The 22,640-nt window shown below is 51.1% G+C and overlaps 2 protein-coding genes across 2 annotated transcripts; one reads left to right on the top strand and one right to left on the bottom strand.

The window, feature by feature from the left end:
- Nucleotides 1-8,604: 8,604 nt before the first annotated feature.
- On the top strand, nt 8,605-16,679 carry Zbtb39 (zinc finger and BTB domain containing 39). Its single transcript, XM_005079739.4, has 2 exons — nt 8,605-8,725; nt 10,842-16,679. Exon 2 carries the CDS (start codon nt 10,884-10,886, stop codon nt 13,011-13,013), a length of 2,130 nt encoding a protein of 709 aa, XP_005079796.2. The 5' UTR covers nt 8,605-8,725; nt 10,842-10,883; the 3' UTR covers nt 13,014-16,679.
- A 2,257-nt stretch (nt 16,680-18,936) lies between these two features.
- On the bottom strand, nt 18,937-20,961 carry Gpr182 (G protein-coupled receptor 182). Its single transcript, XM_005079738.4, has 2 exons — nt 20,791-20,961; nt 18,937-20,364 (listed from the first exon to the last, which is right to left on the bottom strand). The coding sequence occupies exon 2, from the start codon at nt 20,346-20,348 to the stop codon at nt 19,155-19,157; it is 1,194 nt and encodes a 397-aa protein (XP_005079795.1). The 5' UTR covers nt 20,349-20,364; nt 20,791-20,961; the 3' UTR covers nt 18,937-19,154.
- Between the last annotated feature and the right edge of the window lie 1,679 nt (nt 20,962-22,640).

The following is a 22,640-nucleotide window of genomic DNA, read 5'->3' as shown; positions in this document are numbered from 1 at the left end:
TGTTGGGTGCTGTGCTCTCTCTGATCATTGCTGTTTTCAGTCAGAGCAGCTGTGATCTCCCCCCACGAGGCCCTCCTGTGTCTGATTTATTAACATTCCTGCGTGAAAGGAGGTGGAAGACTAAGGGATCCCTGCTCCTCCCCAAGGATGTGAAGTGACAAACTTACAGCAGGGGTCCTCATGTAGCTCTTTCTAGAGCAGCTACCTGGAAGCTGGCTGGGATGAAGCTTTCATGAGTGTTGCCCACGCTGGGGGTGGGGACAGGTGGTTACGCCCGCCTATCCAAGTAGCCTGCTCCTGGAAGTAACCTGAAACTTTAAACGCATAGGTTCACCAAGCTGACATTTAGACACAATTGACTCTTTGGTCTGTTGTTGCCTTCTCTATCTGGGACCAATAAAAATTGCTGCCCCAAACCCCACAACTCCCACTCATGGATTGTAGGATTGTAGCAGATTGTAGCATGGCAAGGTTATGGATAAGCAAACACTGTTTGATCGAGTTGGGGTGGAGGCTACACAGGGAGGTTACTACAGAGGCCAAAAGAGGGAAGCAATGCCCTCAGGATTAACTGGCTGTGGTCATAGAAAAGGCAATCATTACCGTGGATTCTCCCTCTGCACTGTGCCCTTTCAATACTGCATAGTGGACCCCAGAATGTGGCCTTATATGTCACGGGTGTAGATGTCTTTTAGTCTGATGTACTAATGATCACAGCCCTACTGATCCCCAGGGGTGGCTCTGTACCCCAGTGGAACTTATAGGAAATCCCTGATCTCCCCATCGTCACCAGGTGCTGGGTCATTGTGCACTTGAGCTGGAGAAATGCAAAGATGATACTCAGCCTTCCTAGGGCACCATCGGGACCAGACGTGGGAGCCAGATGTCACTCCCTACAATCCTTTAACCTCAGGGAAAGTTCTAGTTTCCAAAAGGGTCTCCTTTTGACTGACAGCTACACAGTCCTTGAGGATTTAGCAGTTTATGCACCATGATAAGTCTCGCTGCTAATGCAGGGGAGGACTCTTTGAGGGGCTGACCATCTTCAATGATTGGGCATTGAAGATTGCATTTGGTCCAGTTTTTTGGAGGGGGTGGAAGGGGATGGGAGGGTGGACCTGGGAGGAAGGGGAAGTGAGTGTGATTGAGGTGAATAGTATGTTGCAAAAAAACAAAAACAAAAAACAAACACTATGTTGAAAAAAAAGTGACCCTACTAGAGATTCTAGAGCCATTCCCTAGAAGTTATCCACTTGACCTTTCACCATGAGCTGTCTCCAGGGTGTCTGAGACACTTTTGCAGGATCTGGGAGAATATCTTAGGGCTGTGAAAGCCGCATGAATTCTGCTCAGACCTGGAGTGTATGCCGAGCTGTGGCAATTGTCTGCCGAGAAGAACATAAATGCAGAGAGGCTGCCCTCTGGTGGAGCCGGCAAATATTGCAGCTCCGGGGACCTCAGGAAAACCAGTCTCTCTCTAAAACCAATCTTTTCTCCTCCCCCTCCTTCCTTCCCTCAAATTCCCCAAATCCTCTTGCCTTCCAAACACTGGGATGTGATGCCACGTTCATCTTATCAAACTCCTCTTTACTGCACTTAGAGAGCGGCCAGGAGGGATCGAGACCCTCTTCTCCCTGTTATAAAGTCTACAAAGACTCAATCCCTCTACTAAATTCCAGCTCCCTTCTTCCCTTTGTAGCTTTGTGCACATGCATCATTGTGACTGTGTGGGGATTTTCTTTTAACAGCACTACATAATAAGTGGTACACACTTTGGTCTATATCTTCCAGGTGGTTTTAGCTGATGAAGTCGATTGGGCTCCACACTCCGAAGATGACTAAGGCAGCTGGCGCGATCTTGGGAGACCTGTGCCTGTGTCTAGAGTCATGCCTGAGCTCTGGGGGCTGCCTTGTCCAGCTGTGGGAGCCAGACTGTTGCTGGAATATAGCATCAACCTTCAGGTAAGTTTTCATTGCAGACCGAAGTGAAATCCCCCAGCCCACACTGTAAGAATAGGCTGTGTGACTGTTGTGTGTGAATTTCTGTGGGAGACAGATGTCTGTTCACCCCAGATAAGTCACCAGTGGCAGACCAAAGAGATAACTCCGCTCGTGTCTGGCTTGGTTAGTGAATGGAAGAATAAATAAATAGAAGGAAAGGAAACATAACTGCTCCCAGGTATGGCAGAGGAGAGAGTTTATTGTAGATAAAAGGGAGGCACAGCCAGAGGCGGGGACAAGACTGAGCTGGGCCATGTGGGGAGAAGGGGGGAGGGGAAGGGAGAGAGGAGAGCAGGGGAACCCGGTGCAGCAGCCAGGAGGCCCAAAGGTACAAAAAGAGAGGGCATCCAAGATGGCTGGGTTATATAGGGAAGGGCAGCCAGCCCCTGGTCTGGGAAGTTCAGGGCTGGGGCGGGTATGCCAGCCAGGAGGGCCCTGTAACAGGTAAGGGCTGAGGGATGCTGGGAGAACCTGGCATCCAAAGCGGAGTCCAGTGCCTGCTTTGGTGTGTTAAGTAGGCGGCCCGTCCATTTGTCCCTGGTGTGAAACCTCAGTTTGGTAATTTTTTTTTTTTTTTTTTTGGTGTTTACGAGACAGGGTTTCTCTGTATTGTTTTGGAGGCTGTCGGTCCAGCCCGGCCTCGAACTCACAGAGATCCGCCTGCCTCTGCCTCCCGAGTGCTGGGATTAAAGGCATGTGCCACCACTGCCCGGCTTTCAGTTTGGTAAGTTAATCAGGGTTACATTCAGGAGCACCAGTGAGAGGGGTTAACTGCTCATACACCCTCAGGAAAGTGGGCGTCCTCCACACCAGCAACCATTAACTGCCCATGCCCGCTAGTTTCTTGTCAGTTTGTCACACGTTGGAGTCACTTGAGAGAAGGGAAGCTCGATTGAGGAAACGCTCCTTGAGCCCAGGCTACGGGTCAGCCCGTGGGAGCATTTCCTTACTGAAGATCTATGTGGGAGGCGCAGCCCAGTGTGGGGGTGCCACCCCCAGGGTTAGGAATACAACGCAAAGGGTTGGGCCCGCAGGTGACAGGCCCCAGTCCCTCGGTCCAGCAGCGCAGCGGGTGATGGACGGACGGCCGATGGGGAAAGAGAGACCTGCAGACGTGACTCATATTGGAAGTTTTATTGATGGGGAGAGGTAAGAAAATAAGGGAAGGAAAGAGAAAAGAGGTAAAGACAGACAGAGGCAGAGGGGGACGGAGGACCGGAGAGAAGGGGGGAAGACACAGGAAAAGTCCTGTCTACCCCTTCAGAGAAACGCGTGGAGGGGGTGGGGAGAGGAGGGCGGGACGTGGGGAGGGCGGGGCGGTGGGGAGCCAGGACAGAAGTGGGTGGAGCCTTTCTTTTAAAAAGTCGGGGTACATACACTTGCCGTGCACAGCTGAGTGAGAGGTGGGACCAGGTTTGCCTGGGTTACAATGTCTGCGTCAGGAGGTCACGGGATAGGAGAAACAAGCCTTTAAGCAGTGTTTCTCCACAGCTTCTGCTTCAGTTTCTGCTTCTGGGTTCTTGCTTTGGCTTCTCTTCGTGATAAACTGTAAACTGTGAGTCAAAGAAACCCTTTCCTATGTTAGAGTTTAGAGAGTACCCTGGTGTTTCAGGGCCAAGGAATGCCGTAGAAATCACACCGTGATCACGTGAGAGGTTTATTGGTGGTGGAGGGAGCGAAAGGCCATCTCTAAGTAGGGACAAGAGAGAGACAGAGCGAGCCAGTGATTGGGAGGGACTTTTAAAGGGCACGCATGTGGCTGCAGGAGGGCAGGGGTGGGAGGTGGGCGGGGCAGGGGCCTGGTTCCTAAAGTCCTGTGAGCTGCTTTTGGTCCCGGTGTTACATCCTAACAAGGACACTGCCTATATGTCCTGGAAAGCGGTGGGACTTCATGAGCCCCCCACCCGTGACAGCCACCAATGGGCCCAGTCAGTCACAGCTACTGAAAAATTCAGGAGGCTACTGCCTTGTCATGCGCCGAGGATGGTGACCTGTGACCCTCCGCGCTTCCCCCTGACCCTTGTATTCTTTTCTTCCCCTTCTTCTGTGCTATTCTGTTAAACCTGAGATTCGTGAGGAGAAAACAAACAGATAACAGCCAAACAAGCCCATGGCTGTCCAAGTAAAGCAAGCTGTGTTTTGGGCTGTAAGGATTTGAGACAGCAGCCCCACTGGCCTCCTGAAGTCCCTCTTCAGGATGAGCTGTTTACAAGGTTGGTAGTTATACATTGTTAGAGGGATACATTGAGAAGGAAAAAATGGAGTTACAAGCAGTTTACATCAGCCCTTAGAAACCTAATTTGTTAATTACAAATAGAAACCTAATTTGAAAAGGATTTAACCCAGGACAAATAGGAACTTATTCTTTAACAAGGATTTAACCCAGGACAAACAGGAACTTCTTAATTACAACTGGAAATCTTAACTTTCGAGGACTTAGCTCAGGACAAACAGGAACTTATTCTTTATCTGTCTTAACAGCAAACAGAACCCTTAAGCTGCAAGGCCTATTTTTCTTGTTTTGGTCTTAACTTAGGAAATGTGTCGCTCCTGTTTTGGTCTCACAGTTCCCAGAACCCTGGACGGAGAACTGCAGACATCTCACTCAGGACTGAGCATCCAATAACTACTGATTCTCAGCAGTTATCAGTTATGTGTCTCTGCGGGTAACCACTGCCCACTGCAAAAAAAGCAGTTTCCGAGGCCAAGGATGACAGCGACAATAAAATATAGGCATAAACATAAATGTTTGGAAGGCAATTTGAGAAAATGGAGTGATGAGGTCATGATGGTGAATCAGAAACTGTGTCTATGAGACCAGGAGTTTGGGTGTAAGAAAGTCAAGGTAAAAAGACGCCAAATAGGAAATAAGAGAAAAGAGCCCCAGAAAGCAGAAATAGGTGGGATTTTCTTTGCAGAGAACCCAGATGATCCCCGCATCCCAGGACACACAAAGCAGTATGAGCTGATCTGGAACCCACCAGGACTCCACCAGGCATGGCTACATCAGAGAGACAGTTAATGCTGCTGTAAAGTCAAACTAGACACTGAACTCATTTGAACCAGAGAGGAAAAGCCCCAACACAAGCAGCTCAAAGAGAATACTCTTGGGGCTAGAGAGATGGCTCAGTGGTTAAGAGCACTGACTGCTTTTCCAGAGGTCCTGAGTTCAATTCCCAGCAACCACACGGTGGCTCACAACCATCTGTAGTGAGATCTGGTGCCCTCTTCTGGCCTGAAGACATGCATGCAGGGAGAACACTGTACACAAAATAAATAAATCTTAAAAAAAAAAAGAGAATACTCTCTGATTACCATAGCTTCATGTACTGGCCTGTTAAGGCCCCTAGGTGAATGCTATGCCACAGGTTTTGCCTTCCTCTGATTGAAAGGTTGGAACTGAAAGATAACTTCTATTCTATTTCACCCTCTCCTCACTGTTTAGGAACCCGTGAGGGGCTGGCTGTTAGCACAGTTCTTTTAGGCTTTTGAGTAGCCCAGGCTAGCTTCAAATTTGCTATGTAGCCGAGGATGACCTTGGCCTTCTGACAGTTTTGTATAAGCTGACAACATGACCGGTCCATGGTATGGTTAAAGGGGGAAGCTTTTATTATAGTTATGAGAGAGATGTAGACATATAGGCACCTGGAAGAATCCAAAGTAGAAAAAGTGGATGAAATATGGCTGCCAGACTGGACTTGGCCATGAGAGAACAGAAAACATAGCAGGGTTAGAAGGATGAGTAGTTGGTAGGAGGGAAGTCGGTAGCTGGGGGGAGTTTAGGGTAGGGGAGGAGGTGAGAAGGCCTAGGATGCCAGCATGGACTCTGAGATGTGTAACAGGTACTAGGGGAGCCTGGGAGCCAGCTTGTGTTTTGGGAAGCTGATAGGAACCACAGGTAGCCATGTGTCTCTTCTGCCAGTGATCAGGGAAATGACCTCTTTTAGTAGAGGGGAACCAGCTTTACAAGTTCCTGAGGAATGCTGGCTTTTTATCTAACTGCCGGAAATCCTCCTTTAACCAGGTTGAGCCCATTTCTGGGTATTTGGACTGCCTTTTGGAATTTTGGGAAATGGAGTGTCCTTTGGACCTGATGCCTTCTGTCTTTACCTGCTGTATTCTGGGACTGTGAATGTACACCACTACACCTGGTTTCTATTACACTGGGGATAAAAGCCAGGGTCTTATGTGTTCTAGGCAAGCATTCCTCCAGCTGAGCTTCATCCTCAGCTCATGATTTTATCACATTCTCTTCTCCCCAACCATTGAAACTGTAAGCCAGTAACCCCAACCCCAGCTCCACCAACTCAGAGTCTAGTCTCGGTATGCCTTTTGCTAATACATACATAGTAGCAGTGACTCAGCGCCAGCAGCCATGTACCAGGCACCAGAAGCGACATGTGTGCCCTCTCAACAGTCCTCACCATCACCGTCGTTGTCCATCGCTCTGTCTCTCTTGTACTAGCTCAGAGGTGGTCTTTCACTCCCCACCCTTGCGTGAATAAATCTCACGCACAAATCTCTTGCATGGGAGCTGTTACGTGGTGTGATTTCTGCAACATTCTTTGGCCCCAATCTGTCAAGGTATTCTTCTGCCACCAAACCCTAACGGTAACTCCTCCCTTATGTGGGCAAGTTTCTGGGTGCACAGCGGAGGCTCATTTGCATGGCTTATTGCTCAGGAAAGGGACTGCGCAACCGATGCCACAGCTGCTTCCATTCCAACTCCCTTTCCGTGCGTGCTGCTTTCCGAGATTGTAATGCATAGTCTAGCCTGTGGTCAGCCTGGTGGGGCCCTTGCACTCTTGTGAAGATCATTCACCAAGGAAGCTTGCCACTCTATGCCTCCAGCAGACACTGCTCCACCCTCAGATGAGCAGCCAGAGCCATACGTCTCTTTACCCACAGCAAGATCAGCGCAGCTGAAGCAAGAAGACACACCATTGCATACCCTCATTCACTGTGGGGGGGGGTATACGTTTGGTGTGGCCACTATGGGAAACATAGTGTTTCTTAAAAGGCTAAACATAGAATTACCATCCAACCCAGACATATCTGGGCCAGAGGATATGACATCCTACTGCAGAGATATCTGCACATTCCTGTTATCGCTGCTATATCCACAACAACCAATGGAACAGAATAACCTAGATGTCCATCCATTGGCAGATAATGAAAGTGGTGCGTGTGTATTGTATAAGTGGCTTCTATTCAGCTGTAAAGCAAAGTAGAATTATGAAATTTTGAGGGAAATGGTGGAATTGGAGACTATATTAATTCAAGGTTGACCCAGGCTTAGAAATACAAACATCATGCATTCTCTTACATGCAAGTCTTTCTAATTTTTATGTGTTTGTATTTGGAGTGAGTTTAAGGCTCGCATACATGAGAGGACAGGAAAGGAGAGGAGAATAGAGCACGCGTGATTTGAGAGTGGAATCCTAAGGATGGGGCTTAAGCAGGAGTGGGGAATAGGAAAGATGGAGGAAGAAAAGGTGGTCAAACAAAACTATATATAGACACGAAAATGTCATTAGGAAACCCATTACTCTGTAGCTAATTATAGACGAGAAGGAAGACCTTTCCCAGAAATCAGGAAGGGGGCAGGGCCTCACCACAGAGGTCAGGGGGCCTAGTCTTGTGAAGATCTGTGCTAGTGATTGTAGCTGCTGACAGTTCAAAGGGCAACAGCCTTTTCAATGCTGGAGGACAGACCTGGCTACTAATGAAACCAGCATGTTTGGGGCCTTTGACACACCACTTTCAGTGTCTTCTACCACTGTAATGGGGATGAAAACACACCGCTTGCCAAACTGAAGAACTACGGAACCGCCAAAGTAGCTTAGGACAGTTAACTCCGTGCCCTCTCCTTCCCGTTTATCCATCAAGAATTACTGAATCCTGCCATACGCCTGTTCCGGTCCCGTGCCTGGACGTCCACTCTCGCCAGGCAGGACGGAGGCAGGGGAGATAGTTGTGCTTTTATGGCTAGTCCTGAACAGAAACATTTGAAGAGAGGGTTCAGGAGAAGGGTGAAGGCCGGCGATGGAGTTCTAGTCTGGGTGTCCACCCAGTTCAGCCCACCCAAGGTGCAGGGAGGGCACCCTGTGACTCCATCTGACCATCTATGGGAAAGGAGGGTCAGCTTTGGACTGTCAGAAGAGCTTCCCAGGGACCTAACCTGAAATACTCCGTTCGTTCACCCGGTCCCCATCCCACACACCCACATCCGCACCCGCACACAGGCTTTAGGAACCGCCTAGGAAGCGTGGTGACAAACAAAACCCGAAATAGGGGCTCTTGCAAAACCACAGATGCCTGCCTTCAGGAAGCTCACAAGAGGAGACATTCATTAACCAAACAAGCGTATAAACTCTTGTAAAGCCGGTTGAGGACGGGCTCGTACCCGGTGTCTCCACTCCCCGGGGGCGCTCAGTGTGAGCTCCTGGCTTCGCCCGGCCGTCGGGGGGCGCTGGCTCCTCCGGGACGGCGGGGGGCGCTGCGGGCCGTGCGGCGGGGGGCGCTGGCTCCTCCGGGACGGCGGGGGGCGCTGCGGGCCGGGCAGCGGGGGCGGCCCGGGCCGGCGCGGCGAGCGGCTCGGCGGATGGAGAGTCTGGCCGCGGCCGGCGGCGCCGCCTCCTCGTCGGGCCGGGCACGGCGGGCCGGGGCCTTTGTGTGAGGCGGCGGCGGCGGCGGCGATGGTGCTCGGACCCCGCGGAGCCGGGTAAGCGCTGCCCCTGGCCGAGCCGGACTCCCGCTCGCTCGCTCGGCCTTTTCCGTCGCCCTGGCTGGGCGCGCCCTGCCGGTGTCCCCAGCCGGCTCTATCTCCCTCCCCGCGGCCGGGCCGCGGCTCTCGGGCCTCGCCTCGGCCGACTCCCGCGGCGCCTGGCCTGGCTCTCCCCCGGGCAGCCCGTGCTGTCTGGGGCGGCCGAGGTGTCCCCTCCCCGCGGGGTGCGCCCCAGCCCAATCCGGCCCCTGCCTTGGCGGAGAGGAGGAGACCGCGACGGCGCCAGACCATTGGGGCGCACTCCTTGCAAGTTCCAAGACTACCGGGTACCCGGACCCTCCCACGGTGCATGAGTGACCGCCAGGGCCCTGGAGACGCGGGGTCGGTGCCCAGCAATACTCAGACGAGTGCCGGGCCCCGGAAAAAGTTGGGAATTGTTGGTGCGGTGGAGAAAGGGGCGAGTTGTGAGACGCACAAGCATGTGACTAGCTGGCTGGCTGTTCCTCCGAGGTGTCTGGGAACCGACAGGGGGGAAAGTATTAAAAGGGCTTGAAGGACTCTTTCCTATGCCATTGATGTCTTTCATAAGGTATCCAGTTGACAGTGTAAGGTTGGTAAGGAGAAACGCAGTGTCCCCAAGTAATGTTAAATACCACAATTGTGTTCTCTCTGCTTTCTTCTTTGATTATGAGTTTAGCTTCATCTGCAGAATGCAGTAGCGTCGAGAAAGCAGCGTCCGGAATGGCTCTGGGAAGGGCCAGAGGGTAGGCACATAGCCTAGGAAGGGTGCGATGGGCATTCAAGCTGGGTCTGGTGGCTCGTATCTGTGTTCTAGCATTTGGGAGGTGGAGAGGCAGAAGGATAATGAGTTCAAGGCCATCCTTTAGGAACAGAGTAATTTCAACGTCAGCCTGGGCTACATAAGACCCTGTCTCAAATAAAAGAGAGAAGAAAGAGTAAAGAGTGTGGGGTTATCTGGAGGCTTGAAAGAGCATCAGTGATAGGCAACTAAAGTGCATCTCTTACCTGTTCCTCAGTAGCGAATGGAGCTTTGATAATGGTGTTCGAGTGCATTGGTGGCATTTGGCATTGAGAGGGAAGAGGATAGACTTTTAATGACAAAAGAGACTTTATCTAGGAAGTTAAAGAAACCCAAGCCCATTGTTTTGGTAGTAGAGGGACTTGTATTCAGTAGCTCTTCTCGATTGGAAGGCTCCTAGCTTGACATCTACACCCCACTCCCCTCTTGTAAAATGTACAATCTGGCTTCGTAGCCCAGACTGTCCTAGAACTCCTGATCCTCCTGCCCTAACCTACCAACTGCTAGAAGTATAGGTATATGCTATCGCACCTGGCCTCTTGGGTTTTTAAAAGTATTTATTTTTGTTTTGTGTGTATGAGTGTTTGTCTACATGTGTGTAAGTGTGTGTAAGGAGCATGCAGAAGACACACATGTACACTGTCCTTCATTCTTTTTTTTGTTTTGTTTTGTTTTTTGTTTTTGTTTTTGAAACAGGGTTTCTCTGTATTGTTTTGGAGGCTGTCCTGGAACTCACTCTGTAGACCAGGCTGGCCTCGAACTCACAGAGATCCGCCTGCCTCTGCCTCCCGAGTACTGGGATTAAAGGCGTGTGCCACCAACGCCCGGCTCTCCTTCATTCTAACTCTAGCAGTTGGGTAACGGGCCTATGCTCACTTTCCCAATCTCCTTTTAGCCAGGCTTCTGCCTGTCTGTTTACATGCTCCTTACATTGGGCCACGTGCTTCTGTTGCCTGAAGAGGCCAGAAGGTGTCAGATCTCCTAGAACTAGAGTTAGGATATGGTATGTGAATGCTGGACATGGAACCTGGCTCCTGTGTGTGACCAGCAGATGCTCTCAACGGCTGAGCTGTCCGTAATCCAGCTTCGTAGATTTTCCAGACCAAGCTAACCAACTTTTTTTTCTCATTCCTTTGGGATTTTGTTGTGATGAATCTCCAGTCGGTTATGTATGTAGGGAACAGATCACTCTCACCCACTTGTTATTTTTGGCTTCAGTTCTCCTTGTCCATTTACCCCTGCTCAGAGCCCCCCTCAGGGATGTTTGGCTATCTTTTTTTGTCTTGTCCACAGATTGACCTTGCTGGCAGAGGCAACTTCCTAGGAGCTGCTAAGATGGGCATGAGAATCAAGCTGCAAAGCACCAGCCACCCCAACAACCTGCTGAAGGAACTCAACAAGTGCCGGCTGTCAGAGACCATGTGCGATGTCACTATCGTGGTGGGGAGCCGCTCCTTCCCCGCCCACAAGGCCGTGCTGGCCTGCGCAGCTGGCTACTTCCAGAACCTCTTCTTGAATACTGGGCTTGATGCCGCCCGGACCTACGTGGTGGACTTCATCACGCCTGCCAACTTTGAGAAGATTCTGAGCTTTGTCTACACCTCAGAGCTGTTCACAGACCTGATCAACGTTGGGGTCATCTATGAGGTCGCTGAGCGCCTGGGTATGGAGGACCTGCTTCAGGCCTGTCACTCAACGTTTCCTGACCTAGAGAGCACTGCAGTAGCTAAGTCCTTGACCAGTGATAGCCAGTCTGGTACCCTGAGGTGCCCTTCAGTAGATCCCACCCACTCCCTAGGGGAGCTCCGGGGAAGTGGGGAACATTTTGGTCCTGAGAGAAACTATGTGTTGCCTACCGATGTTGGCGGGAACTATAAAGAGGAAGAGAGGAATGTGACCAGTGACACTAACCACAGCTTGCCCCTGCCACAACTGCCCCTGCCACCAAAGATAGAAGACCATGACGCCCCTGTTCCGTTCACGTCTGTTCCTAGTATGGTGACCCAGCCAGTCCTGGGCAATGTCAACGCAGGCATCCAGACTGGCACGAGTTCTTGCCAGTCCTACAAAGTTCAAAGCAATGGAGACTTCAGTAAAAACAACTTCTTCACTCCGAACAGTGCCATGGACATTGCAGCCGGGGCCAATTCCTGTTTGAGCAATAGCGACCACTCCAAAGAGCCAGGCTTTGGGCAGGTGGATGAGCTCCAGCTGGAGGACCTGGGGGATGATGATTTGCAGTTCGAGGACCCAGCTGAAGAGATTGGGACAGCCGAGGAGGTAATTGAGCTGAGCGATGACAGTGAGGACGACCTGGCTTTTGGTGAGACTGACAACCGGGAGAATAAGGCCATGCCTTGCCAGGTGTGCAAGAAAGTTCTAGAACCCAACATACAGCTGATACGGCAGCATGCTCGGGACCACGTGGACCTGCTCACAGGCAACTGCAAGGTCTGCGAGACCCACTTCCAGGACCGAAACTCCCGGGTGACCCATGTCCTGTCCCACATTGGTATCTTCCTGTTTTCCTGTGACATGTGTGAGACGAAGTTCTTTACCCAATGGCAGCTAGCCCTGCATCGACGGGATGGGATATTTGAGAACAACATCATTGTCCACCCTCATGAGCCCCTCTCTGGGAAACTGGGTCTCTTCTCAGGGGCAGCTTCCCTTGAGTTAAAGTGTGCTGTTTGTGGGAAAGCATTGGCCAAAGATTTCCATGTGGTCCGAGGCCACATCCTTGACCATCTGAACTTGAAGGGCCAGGCCTGCAGCATCTGTGACCAGCGCCACCTCAACCTGTGCAGCCTCATGTGGCACACGCTCTCTCATCTGGGCATCTCGGTTTTCTCCTGCTCGGCCTGTGCCAGTAGCTTTGTGGACTGGCACCTTCTGGAGAAGCACATGGCCGAGCACCAGAGCCTGGAGGACGCCCGGTTCCGCTGCCACTTATGCAGCCAGAGCTTCAGGTCCGAGGCCGCCTACCGCTACCACGTGAGCCAGCACAAATGCAGCAGTGGCCTCGACACACGGCCTGCCCTGGGGCTGCAACACCTAGCCCTCCAGAAGCGGAAGCTGCCGGTGGAGGAGTTCCTGAGTGAGGAGCTGGCTCTGCAGGGCCAGCCTGGGAACAGCAAGTACAGCTGCAAGGTCTGCGGCAAAAGGTTTGCCCACACAAGTGAGTTCAACTACCACCGGCGGATCCACACAGGTGAGAAACCTTACCAGTGCAAGGTGTGTCACAAATTCTTCCGAGGCCGCTCGACCATCAAGTGCCACCTCAAGACGCACTCCGGGGCACTCATGTACCGTTGCACAGTCTGTGGCCACTACAGTTCCACCCTTAACCTCATGAGCAAACATGTCGGCGTGCACAAAGGCAGCCTTCCCCCCGACTTCACCATCGAGCAGACCTTCATGTACACTATCCATTCCAAAGAGACCGAAAAGAACCCGGACAGCTGACGGGGCCTCCGCAGAGGGGGCTCCCAGGTGGCAGCCAGGATGGTGATTTTCTGAAGGCTGTTGGTCCTTCCCCAGCTGATGCTACAGTTTCGCCTTGCTAGGAATTCTATTCTGTGTTGTGTTGAAAGAAGAAATAGCACATAAGCTGTTACTGTTTTTGAGAGGCAACAGCCCTGTTACATTTACCTCCATACCTACTCTTGCCCACGGAGGGCTGTATTCTTAATTCTTTTGAGGCTGGTTTTTAGGATCTAGTCAAGTGGTCCTGTCAACTAGGTCCCCTTTGCCAGTTTCTCTAGTTTTAGTTTACTGATAGTTTTTATGCTGCTAAGAATCCGACCAATAGCCTCACTGGATGGAAGAGGCGGAGAGAGGTTTTCACTGTGGGTGTGACTGTCTGACCTCTGGCGGGGCATCAGCTATGAGAAGGTTTGGGGAACGTGGTCGCTCAGAAGGCAGTTCATCTGGGGTTCCCACTCCCTCCTCAGCAGGGACAAGGTGTCGGGAGCCGAGGGCAGCTCGGATATCCTGACTGGACAGTGAAAATCTCTTGGCAGCTAGATCCAAACTGAGGACCAAGCTTTCTGTTCAGGTTGGAAAGCTTGGGTGTCCCGTGGTGCCACCCGACGGGAGCCTGGATGGATGAAGAACTTACTCCTCTTCTTCCTCATTTCCAAAGAAACATGATTTTTTTAAAGAGTATGTCCCTGGATGTCAAGCCTTCTGTCACGAGCAGAGAGGACAGAGAACCACGTTGATGTAGTCATCTGCCACCTGGCCGCCTCCTTAACCTGGCGTGGTCTCCTGGGCAGGAAGAGATCCTCTGACAGCAGCAATCTTGCCTTAATTCGAGTCTGCCACTCGGGATGGTTCGACCCTGTGAGGTGGTGGAACCTAGTGACTGGTGGTATGCAGCAGGGTGTGACTCTCCCACTCGGGCCTCTTGTTTACTTGGTGGTAAACGTCCGGGAGCTGTGGTTGCATCGCCTGCAGGTGGCGCACTTGGGTGGCAGCTGGCTTAGGCCTTCCAAATGTGGCTGTTTGACTCCTTTCTTAGTCTTTGAAGGGACCTTGCCCAAAAACGGCTGGAGGAGAGGACCCTTGATCTTGCATACTTAGAAGATGGCACTTCAGTAGCTCATACTACCTCACCCTGCTCAGGTGAGCTCTGAGAGTCCCTAGTTTTGGGCCCAGCCAGCCAGCTGTCGCTGCCCACTGGTGGGACTCAGCAGCACCCTGGGCTGTTCCATAAGCAAATGGTTTTAATTAACTCACAAAGCCTTTTTAGACATTAGTATTTATTTTTTTTGTGTTGTATACATATTACCCAGTATCTCTTTTCAATAAGTGACTTTAGGAAAATTAGTTTCTCTCAAGCAAGGAACCATATCCACCAGATGGGTGTGCTGTGGATTTGGAGAATAGAGGTGTAACTGTGAGAGAATGTTCCAGGTCTTTTTTTTTTTTTTTTTTTTTTTGGTTTTTCGAGACAGGGTTTCTCTGTGGCTTTGAAGTCTGTCCTGGAACTGGCTCTGTAGTCCAGGCTGATCTCGAACTCACAGAGATCCACCTGCCTCTGCCTCCCAAGTGCTGGGATTAAAGGCATGCGCCACCAACACGTGGCTATGTTCCAGGTCTTTTAAACAGCACATTTTCGTTTCTCCAGGTGTTTTTTCCAGCAGAACAAATCTAGATCAAGTCACATGAAGAAGGTTTTTGCACAGTTTTTTCTTCTTCCAGCTTAGGGAGCCTCCTGTCCACATATGTTAAGACACAGAGGAAAACCCAAGCTGTGTCCTTGTTGGGCCAGCTGCCTCTTTCCCCATCCCTGAACTGAGAAAGCCTGTGAGTTAATGCTCAGGGCACTCTGGTGGGCTCAAATGTTAAGGCTGAGACAGTGGCCAGTCAAAGGCCGCCTTTGGCTATCTAAACTTGTGACATTTTTTATCAGGAACTCATTGCTGTGACTTCCCATTTTCTTACACTGGGGATGTGTAACAAGCTGTAATTATGTATCTGCTGAGCTTTCCAAGACTGCTGGTGAGGAGTGAGTGTGGATTTGAGAGGGGTGGTACTTACTGGAGCTCAGCAAGGTTGCTGAGAGTGTTTTGAGAAACCTTTTCCTTAGCATATGACATCGTAGATGCTGGGTAGTCTGTCTACTTAACCTGAAACTGTGAAGTTTTCCCCTTTTGCCATAAACCAAAAAGCAGATCTTTGAAGTTTTGCCCTTCAAACACTAAAAACCGTACCCTCTGATCCCTCGAGGTTAGGTGATCGGGAGGTCCATTTGGTCCCAGTCAGACATGTAGCACGTGGAGTCGGAGGCTCATGAGGCTCATTGTCCAGGCCACGCTTCTGTGGGTTGCCCCACACTCATACCTGTCTCCCCTTCTGTGTGAAGCTGTGTTTGCTTCCCCCGGAGCTAGTTCGTCCTTCTCTTGAGTTGATTTACTTGAATCTTTGATGGTAGTGAGGGTGTTCAAGGCTTCCCGGTGGAAGGTGATAACTGTGTTTTTGCATTTTCAGTTTTTAACTTAACACCTATTTGATTTCACTTTCTCCTCCCTTTTGGACTCCTGTTTAGCACTAGCCCCTGCTTATGCTTTAGAGTTCTCTCTGACCCTTGAATGTTCCATCTTTGCCTGTGTCGCGCCCCTCCCCCTTTTTTTGGTCTGCAGTTTTCAGAACTCTCTTGTCCAGCAATCATTAGGGATGTCTAAAGCCAAGCTAGGGCAGTCCTAGCTTGTCTGCTAAGGGAAATTGTGATGATGGTGTGACATGCTGGCACACACAGCAAGGACTGCTTATGGCCAGAGGACAGGATGTGTCCTTGCATGCCGGTGACCCCTGATGGCTCAGCGATGCCACACACTGACTGGCAGCTCTACTGAGCGAACCCCAGTATTCGGTTCTGAGTCTTAAGACTCTGTGGGGTCCCGCAGTTCACGTTAGTTGGGAAGAAAAGAGGTGGTATTGGTGGGGGTCAGGCAACCCTAAGGACCAGGAAATAGGAAAGAATTACATTTTACTTTAGGTGACGTATCCACAGCCCCTAGTCTACAGGGCAAGCCTGTACGCTTCAGTGCTTTTTTTACCTAGGCGAGATTTTGCTACTGACCATCTTCCTTCTCTGGCTTCCTGCTGTGCTGTGTCCACCAGACCCTAGACTACTCAACTTTGAAAGTTAATTTAAATCCCTTCATGGATGGACACTGAGACTGTTGGCATGGGAGGGGCCCTATGAATTGGTCTCTGCCTATCCAGGAGTACCCACGCCCTCTCCCCTAAATCTTGCACCAAGTGAGTCAGAAAGTGCACAACATTCGTTTCAATGTAATTATCGTAATCTTTGTCAGAACGAAAATGACACTCGTGATGATGTTTTGACACCTTCCCAATGTCTGTTCCCACCCGCCCCCACCTGGAGTAGCTCAAGTCTCTTATGAAGCAGAGAAGCTGCTGCTGTCTAATCCTTCCATTAAATTAAGAAGTACTGACCTCCTAATATTTAAGTGTTTACTATCTGCTGTAAAGTTTTGTATATTTTGTAAACCTTTTCCCCCAAATAGTAGACGTCTAAAATCGTACATCTGATTCTTTTATATCCCATGGTTCAGCACAAAGTGTGGTTTTTATTTAGAATAAAAAAGAAAAAAGTTTGAAGTGAGAGTTGTTTTTCTTTTTTCCCCATGTGCATGCACATTTGTGCAGGCTTGGAGTTCGGACATCTGGCTCTGGCGGGTCTCAGGAGTTCACACCAGCCCAGCAGATGCCAGGATTCTTTCAGGCGACACATGGTGTTTTCCTGTGGTTGGAATTCCCCCGGACTGGCTTGTTGACTGGTTTGTAGTGGGATTTGAAGTCAAGCACTCAGTGTCTCGGGGAAACATCCCTGAAGTGATCTTTCCACCTGGAGAGAACACTGAGTCTCTGTACAGGTCTCAGCCCAGTTGGGAAGCAAGGGTTCTTGCCATTACCACTTCATGATGAAGTAGTGTGTCTGAGTGGGAGGCAGACGGAGAGGGGAAAGGAAGAGCCGAGTGGGAGGCACAGGTGTGGTGTTTTGTGTGATCGAGACTAGTGTTTTCCCTCAGAAGATGGCCTGAAGCCTGAGGCCCGGTCACCATCTGCTTGGTCTAAGCAGGACAGCCTTGTTGCCAGTGTATCCATTTCTGCTCATCCCTTCCATGTGTGGAACGGCCCCCAGGAGATCACTGAGTGACACCTTGTCTCAGGGAGGTGGCTTCTGTGGTTACTGAGGTATAAGATGTGTTCCAGAGCTCATATCACTGGTACGGGCATCAGGACTTATCCTGCATTTGTAAATGGGGACAAGTGCAGAAGGGTTTTTTAATGCATTTTCTGCATTATTAGGTTAAAATTTTACTGTGCCTTAAGCAGCAACTGAGGCTGCTGGGTCACGCCGGGCGGTGGTGGCGCACGCCTTTAGTCCCAGCACTCGGGAGGCAGAGGCGGGCGGATCTCTGTGGGTTCGAGGCCAGCCTGGTCTACAGAGCGAGTTCCAGGACAGCCAGGGCTACACAGAGAGACCCTGTCTCAACCACCACTTCCCCTCCAAAAAAAACTTCTGGGTCAAAAAACCTTTAGCTGTGTTCCTGAGTAGCTGTCTATAACATAAGACCCTTTTAGCTTTGGAACCAGTGAGCAGAGTCAATATTGGTTTCTCCTTACACATTTGACAGCGTATGCGCCATTGGAGCATGTGAGGAATTTGTCTGGTAAATACAGGTTGAGGTTTCTGAAAGCAAAAATGGTTTAACAGGTGTTTCCCAGGAGCTTGCTGGCCGGCCAGTCAAGCCAATGATGAACTCGAGGTTCAGTGAGAGACCCTATCTCAAAAAAGAGCTGGGAGAGCAATTGATGAAAACATCTGATGTTGACCTTTGGTATGCACACATGTGAACATGTATGTGCCGCACTCCCTTCCCCCCATACACCTATTCCAGGTACACTGCTGGTGAGCAGCACCAGAGAGACAGTTAGGGGATGAGGAAACTATGGGAGCACCCATTACCAGAGCAGACTGGGTGGTTGCGTCTGCAAGTCCACGGCTCCAGATGATATCCAGAGGCCAAGGACACAAGGCAGAAAGAAGCTAGAGTCTAAAGCTCTTATGCCAGCTCTCTGTTTCACCACCGTCGTTTCCCAAGTCTGGTTACCGAGTCTTTGCCCGAGATCACTTTTAACAAGGGGATGTCTTATCTGTAGTGTTACTAGACAGGGAAACTATAAAAAGGCTTGGCTAGAGAGAATTACTGTAGAATCCTGAAAATAGGGAAACTGGTATCTGACCGTTCCTCTCCCTGCAGGGGACAAAGGCAGAGGCACAAAGTGAATGTCCCCTGATACTCTTGCTGTGATCTGGGAGATGGGGTGGGATTGGGGTCACTGGTGGTTCTGTGCCTCCCTAGGAGATGGGGTATCCTAGATTCAAAGCTGGGAGGTCCTCAGTGAGGAGGCCTCTGCTTTGGGGAAGGAGGAGCAGGATGGATGGGGGAGGGAGAGGCCACCACAGGGAAATGGAGCTGCGTTTCCCGGATGGATGGCTGGGTGGAGGAGCCGTCCTGCTGAGCAGCCACAGGGTGCCTGCTGAGACCCAGCTGTGTGATTCCCCACCCTTCACTGCACTGGATGATACACAGCTTGGGAACGTCCTGCAGCAGCCTCCTGGGTCCTTGGCCCCTGGCCTCTTGTCCCCACAGCTTGCAGAGTGTGCTGGAAGATCAGCAAGCACACAAACACGAAAGCGAGACTTTGCAAGGTTCCTGTGGGGCTGGTTCTTTCCGGCCGGGGTGATTTATGAAACAAGGGCATCCAGTTCCCTCTGCAGAACGTCCTTGCCTTCCTGGCCTTCCTCCACCCAGCTGGAAGTGCACAGCTCTCAGAGACCCCCCAGCACGACTTTCTCTACTGTTTATTTCACGCTCTCCCTCCAAGAGGACCCAAACAAATAACATGCCACTAAGGGAGGACCTAGACTCTCCTTCCCAACCCTTCTCCCTCTCCCCACAACCGACATTTGGATATATTTAAAATTGACCCCGAACAAGCCAGTCTTCCCCTGTCCCCTCCCCCAGATCCGAACTTCGTTACTGATGGAAGAGTCTGGAATCTAGCTCAGCTGGCTATGGAATCGCAGAGTGTAGATGAGGTGTTGGGAGGCGGAGAGGATGCCTGAGAGTTCCGTGTGGGATGGGGGTGAAGGTCTGCAGCGGGCAGGCTGCCCTCCTTAGTAATGATGATGGAGTGCTGGGTGGAGGAGGAGGAGGAAGCCCCATGGCCCGCTGCCCTGGCCTGCTCCTTGGGAAGGTAACGGACCACGATACTCAGCAGCCGGCCCCGGAAGCTTGGGCTGAGAAAGTTGTAGAGGATGGGGTTGGCCACGCAGTGCAGCATGGAGAAGCAGTCGATGATTTCGTAGAAGAAGTAGAGCAGGTTGAGCAGATGGCAGTGGAGGAAGATGTGGGTCGAATGCAGAGTGAGCAGCAGCATAGTCACATGGTAGGGCAGCCAGCAGACGACAAAGACGACTACGTACGCCCACAGCAACAAGGAGTGTCGCCTGCTCTCCGGCCGTCCTTGCCTCCGAAGCCGGCAGGCCGTCAGGATGTTGAAGACCGTAATGAGAGGGAAGGGCAGTAGGAAGCCCAGAATGGTAGCAGACAGGGCCACCGCCAGGGCCCACGCGCTGTACGTTTCAAAAGGTGCTAGGAAGAGGCACATGGGCTCTGAGCCATCCATCAGCTGGATATGGACCACCTCAGGCAGTGGGATGATAGCAGCGAGGACCCAGACCCCTGCGCACACAGCCCTCCGCACCCGGTGCTGGTGGCGCTGCCAGGCGGGAGAGGGGCTGGCGAGACTGACATAGCGGTCAATGCTGAGGCAAGTGAGGAAGAAGACACTGCTGTACATGTTGGCAAGGTAGAAGTAGTGAGTGAAGCGGCAGGAGAAGCTGCCCCAGAGCCAGGTGTAGTCCAGCATGACCTCCAGCATCCAGACGGGCAGGGACAGCACGATGCCCAGGTCGGCGATGGCTATGTTGAGGACGTACAAGTTCAGCATCCCCGCCCGGCCCGAACGGCGCCAGTTGACACAGATCACCAGGACGTTCTCCACTAACCCTACCACAAAGATGGCCAGGTAGAAGACGAAGAGGACTACTTGCTTGGCATTCTCGTTGAGTTCCGTGTGGCAGTCGGAAAAGGTGTGGTTTAAAAGGCGGAACAGCTCTGTCCAGTTGTGGATCTCCCCGAAGTCATTGCTGGGTGCTAAAGTGGGGCTGGAACCAGGGCTGGCTTTGACGGACATGAGGACCAGCTAGTGCCTGTTGGAAGAGAAGGGAGGGCCGTAGAAGAAAGTGGAGAGATTCCCCCGCCCAAGGCAGTTTCTGTCCCCTCAACTAAAGGCCACAGGGGCTAGGGGGAATTTGAGAAAGAAAGAGTCTGGGGCTGAAGAGATGCAGAAAGTGTGTTTAGAACTCAAACGTACTTTGACCCAAGAAGAGACGTTTTGTAGGGACGCCAATGTTATTTGTTCCTGTCGAGATTTCTTTCCCAGCGGCAGTGTCTGCTTACCACCAGCCCTCAACTAAATCTTCCCTCTTGAGTGCAGTTTTCATTAGGGTCTTAGGTATGGGATACACAGACACACAGACAGGCAGACACCCACCCCTCACACCCGAGTCACCCCTGGGAAAGCCATTTGTCTCCCATCTCTGCCTGCTGTCTTCCCAAGGAGAAGACTCGCTCACCTGAATATCTCCTGGGAGCACCTATCTCGCAGAGCCTGGGGATGGGGCTGTTAGCTGTCAGGAGGCTGCAGAAGCGGAGGATGTGGAGTCGGCTCTGCTTCTGCCTGCAGGCAGCTCTGCTCTGTGTCTGTCACTGGCCGGGGCTCTGTGGGAGAGGGCTGGGGTTTTTCCTGTATTCTCCCAAGCCAGTCCAAGGGGACAGGATATCCTAGAAAGACTGACAGTGTGTGTGTGTGTGTGTGTGTGTGTGTGTGTGTGTGTGTGTGTGTGTGTGTGTGTGTGTGGAGGTGGGGGTGTCAAACTGCAGGCATTGAAACCTAGACTTGCTGGCTGTTTGAATTGGCCTCCTTAAGCCTCAGTCCCTCTCACCTCTGCAAAATGGGGGCACCTACAGTATCTAGTAAAAGTGAGATCTCAAGGCAAAATAGTCAATCAATCAATCAATTAATTAAAAATTAGAAAACGACTTCATGGCAAAACTCTCTTTAACTAAGAAAAAGGTGTATTTTATGTGTATGAGTTTATTTGCCTGCATGTGCATGTGTGCACCATGTGCGTGTCTGCTGACTAAAGAAGTTAGAAGAGGTTGGATCTCCTGGACCTGGAGATGTGGATGGTTGTGAGTCACCATGTGAGTGCTAGGATACAAACCTGGGACCTCTCCAAGAGCAACACGTTCTCTTAACTATTGAGTCATCTCGCCAGGTGGTGGCGGCACACACCTTTAATCCCAGCACTTGGGAGGCAGAGGCAGGCAGATCTCTGAGTTTGAGGCCAGTCTGGTCTGCAGAGTGAGTTCTAGGACAGCTGGGACTGTTACACAGAAACCCTGTCTGGAAAAGACAAAACAAACAAGTAACCCAACAACAATAACATTATTAAGTCATTTCTTTGGCCCCCAGGGAAATGTCTTATATGAATACAGAAATGCATGTTTTCTTTCATCCCTCCCAACAGCTTAGAGTCTCACTCCCCCTGTGTGTCTTGAGTCTTTCTCAAGCAGAACAGGGGACTAATACACACTGGAAGTCACTCAGGCTTTTGCTGTGGCATCTCTAGCTGTCACATTTACCCTTGTCACCCTCCAGAGGCCTGCCATTGCGGGATGGATAAGTTTCTCGACCCTCTGTGGGGCCCAGAGGTTGCCTGTCTAACACTAGTCACACTGCACCAGGCAGGACCTGGTTCCTTTTTGCCTTTTTCCTGTAATGAGTGTGGCTGGTTTTTAGAATGGGTTTATCAGTTCAGTTACCCCAGGCTCCCTCACGGACCACCAGTCTTTTTTTGGGTGGGGGCCAGGAAATGGCCTTCACTGAGTTGAGGGCAGCTTGTCACCCATCATTGTGGCCGAGGGTTGCAGGTCAATGGTGACATTAGTCATTTCTGGAGACCCGAGCTAGCTACCACCACTCACCAAGTACACAAGAAGGCACCCTCACTGCTGGTCTGGCTACAGTGCAGAACTGATTGGGGGTGGTGGGGTAGGGGTGGGGTGCCCTCAGGCAGCAATGACCAGCTGCTTCTGCTTCACAGCCTTGTTGTGTTTCCCAGTGTCCTTGATGAGGACATGCTGCTTGGGCAAGCCACACCGTTCTTGTGACACTTTCCTTAACATGTACAATGAATTTCCTTGTCCTTAAAGGCCGAGGCCAGTGGGAGGCTGTGACCTTAACTGCGGCAGAGGAAGCAATCCAGCGCCAATCTGTTCTCTGCTTGAGTGACTTTAATATTCGTTGACATTTAATTTCCTTTCATGCCTGTGTAGTGTTCCACTGTACATACAACCCACATTGCATTTATTCACCAAGGAAGGGAATTTTTAAAATTTGCTAATTAGTCTTTCATTGTGG

Source organism: Mesocricetus auratus, unplaced genomic scaffold, assembly GCF_017639785.1.
Source record: "Mesocricetus auratus isolate SY011 unplaced genomic scaffold, BCM_Maur_2.0 Super-Scaffold_100011, whole genome shotgun sequence".
NCBI classification, from domain to species: Eukaryota; Metazoa; Chordata; class Mammalia; order Rodentia; family Cricetidae; genus Mesocricetus; species Mesocricetus auratus.
This window is presented reverse-complemented; position numbering and strand designations above follow the sequence as displayed.

Coding starts and splice junctions, on each gene's coding strand:
- Zbtb39 (XM_005079739.4), top strand. CDS start 10,884: ATGGGCATGAGAATCAAGCTGCAAAGCACCAGCCACCCCAACAACCTG.
- Gpr182 (XM_005079738.4), bottom strand. CDS start 20,348: ATGTCCGTCAAAGCCAGCCCTGGTTCCAGCCCCACTTTAGCACCCAGC.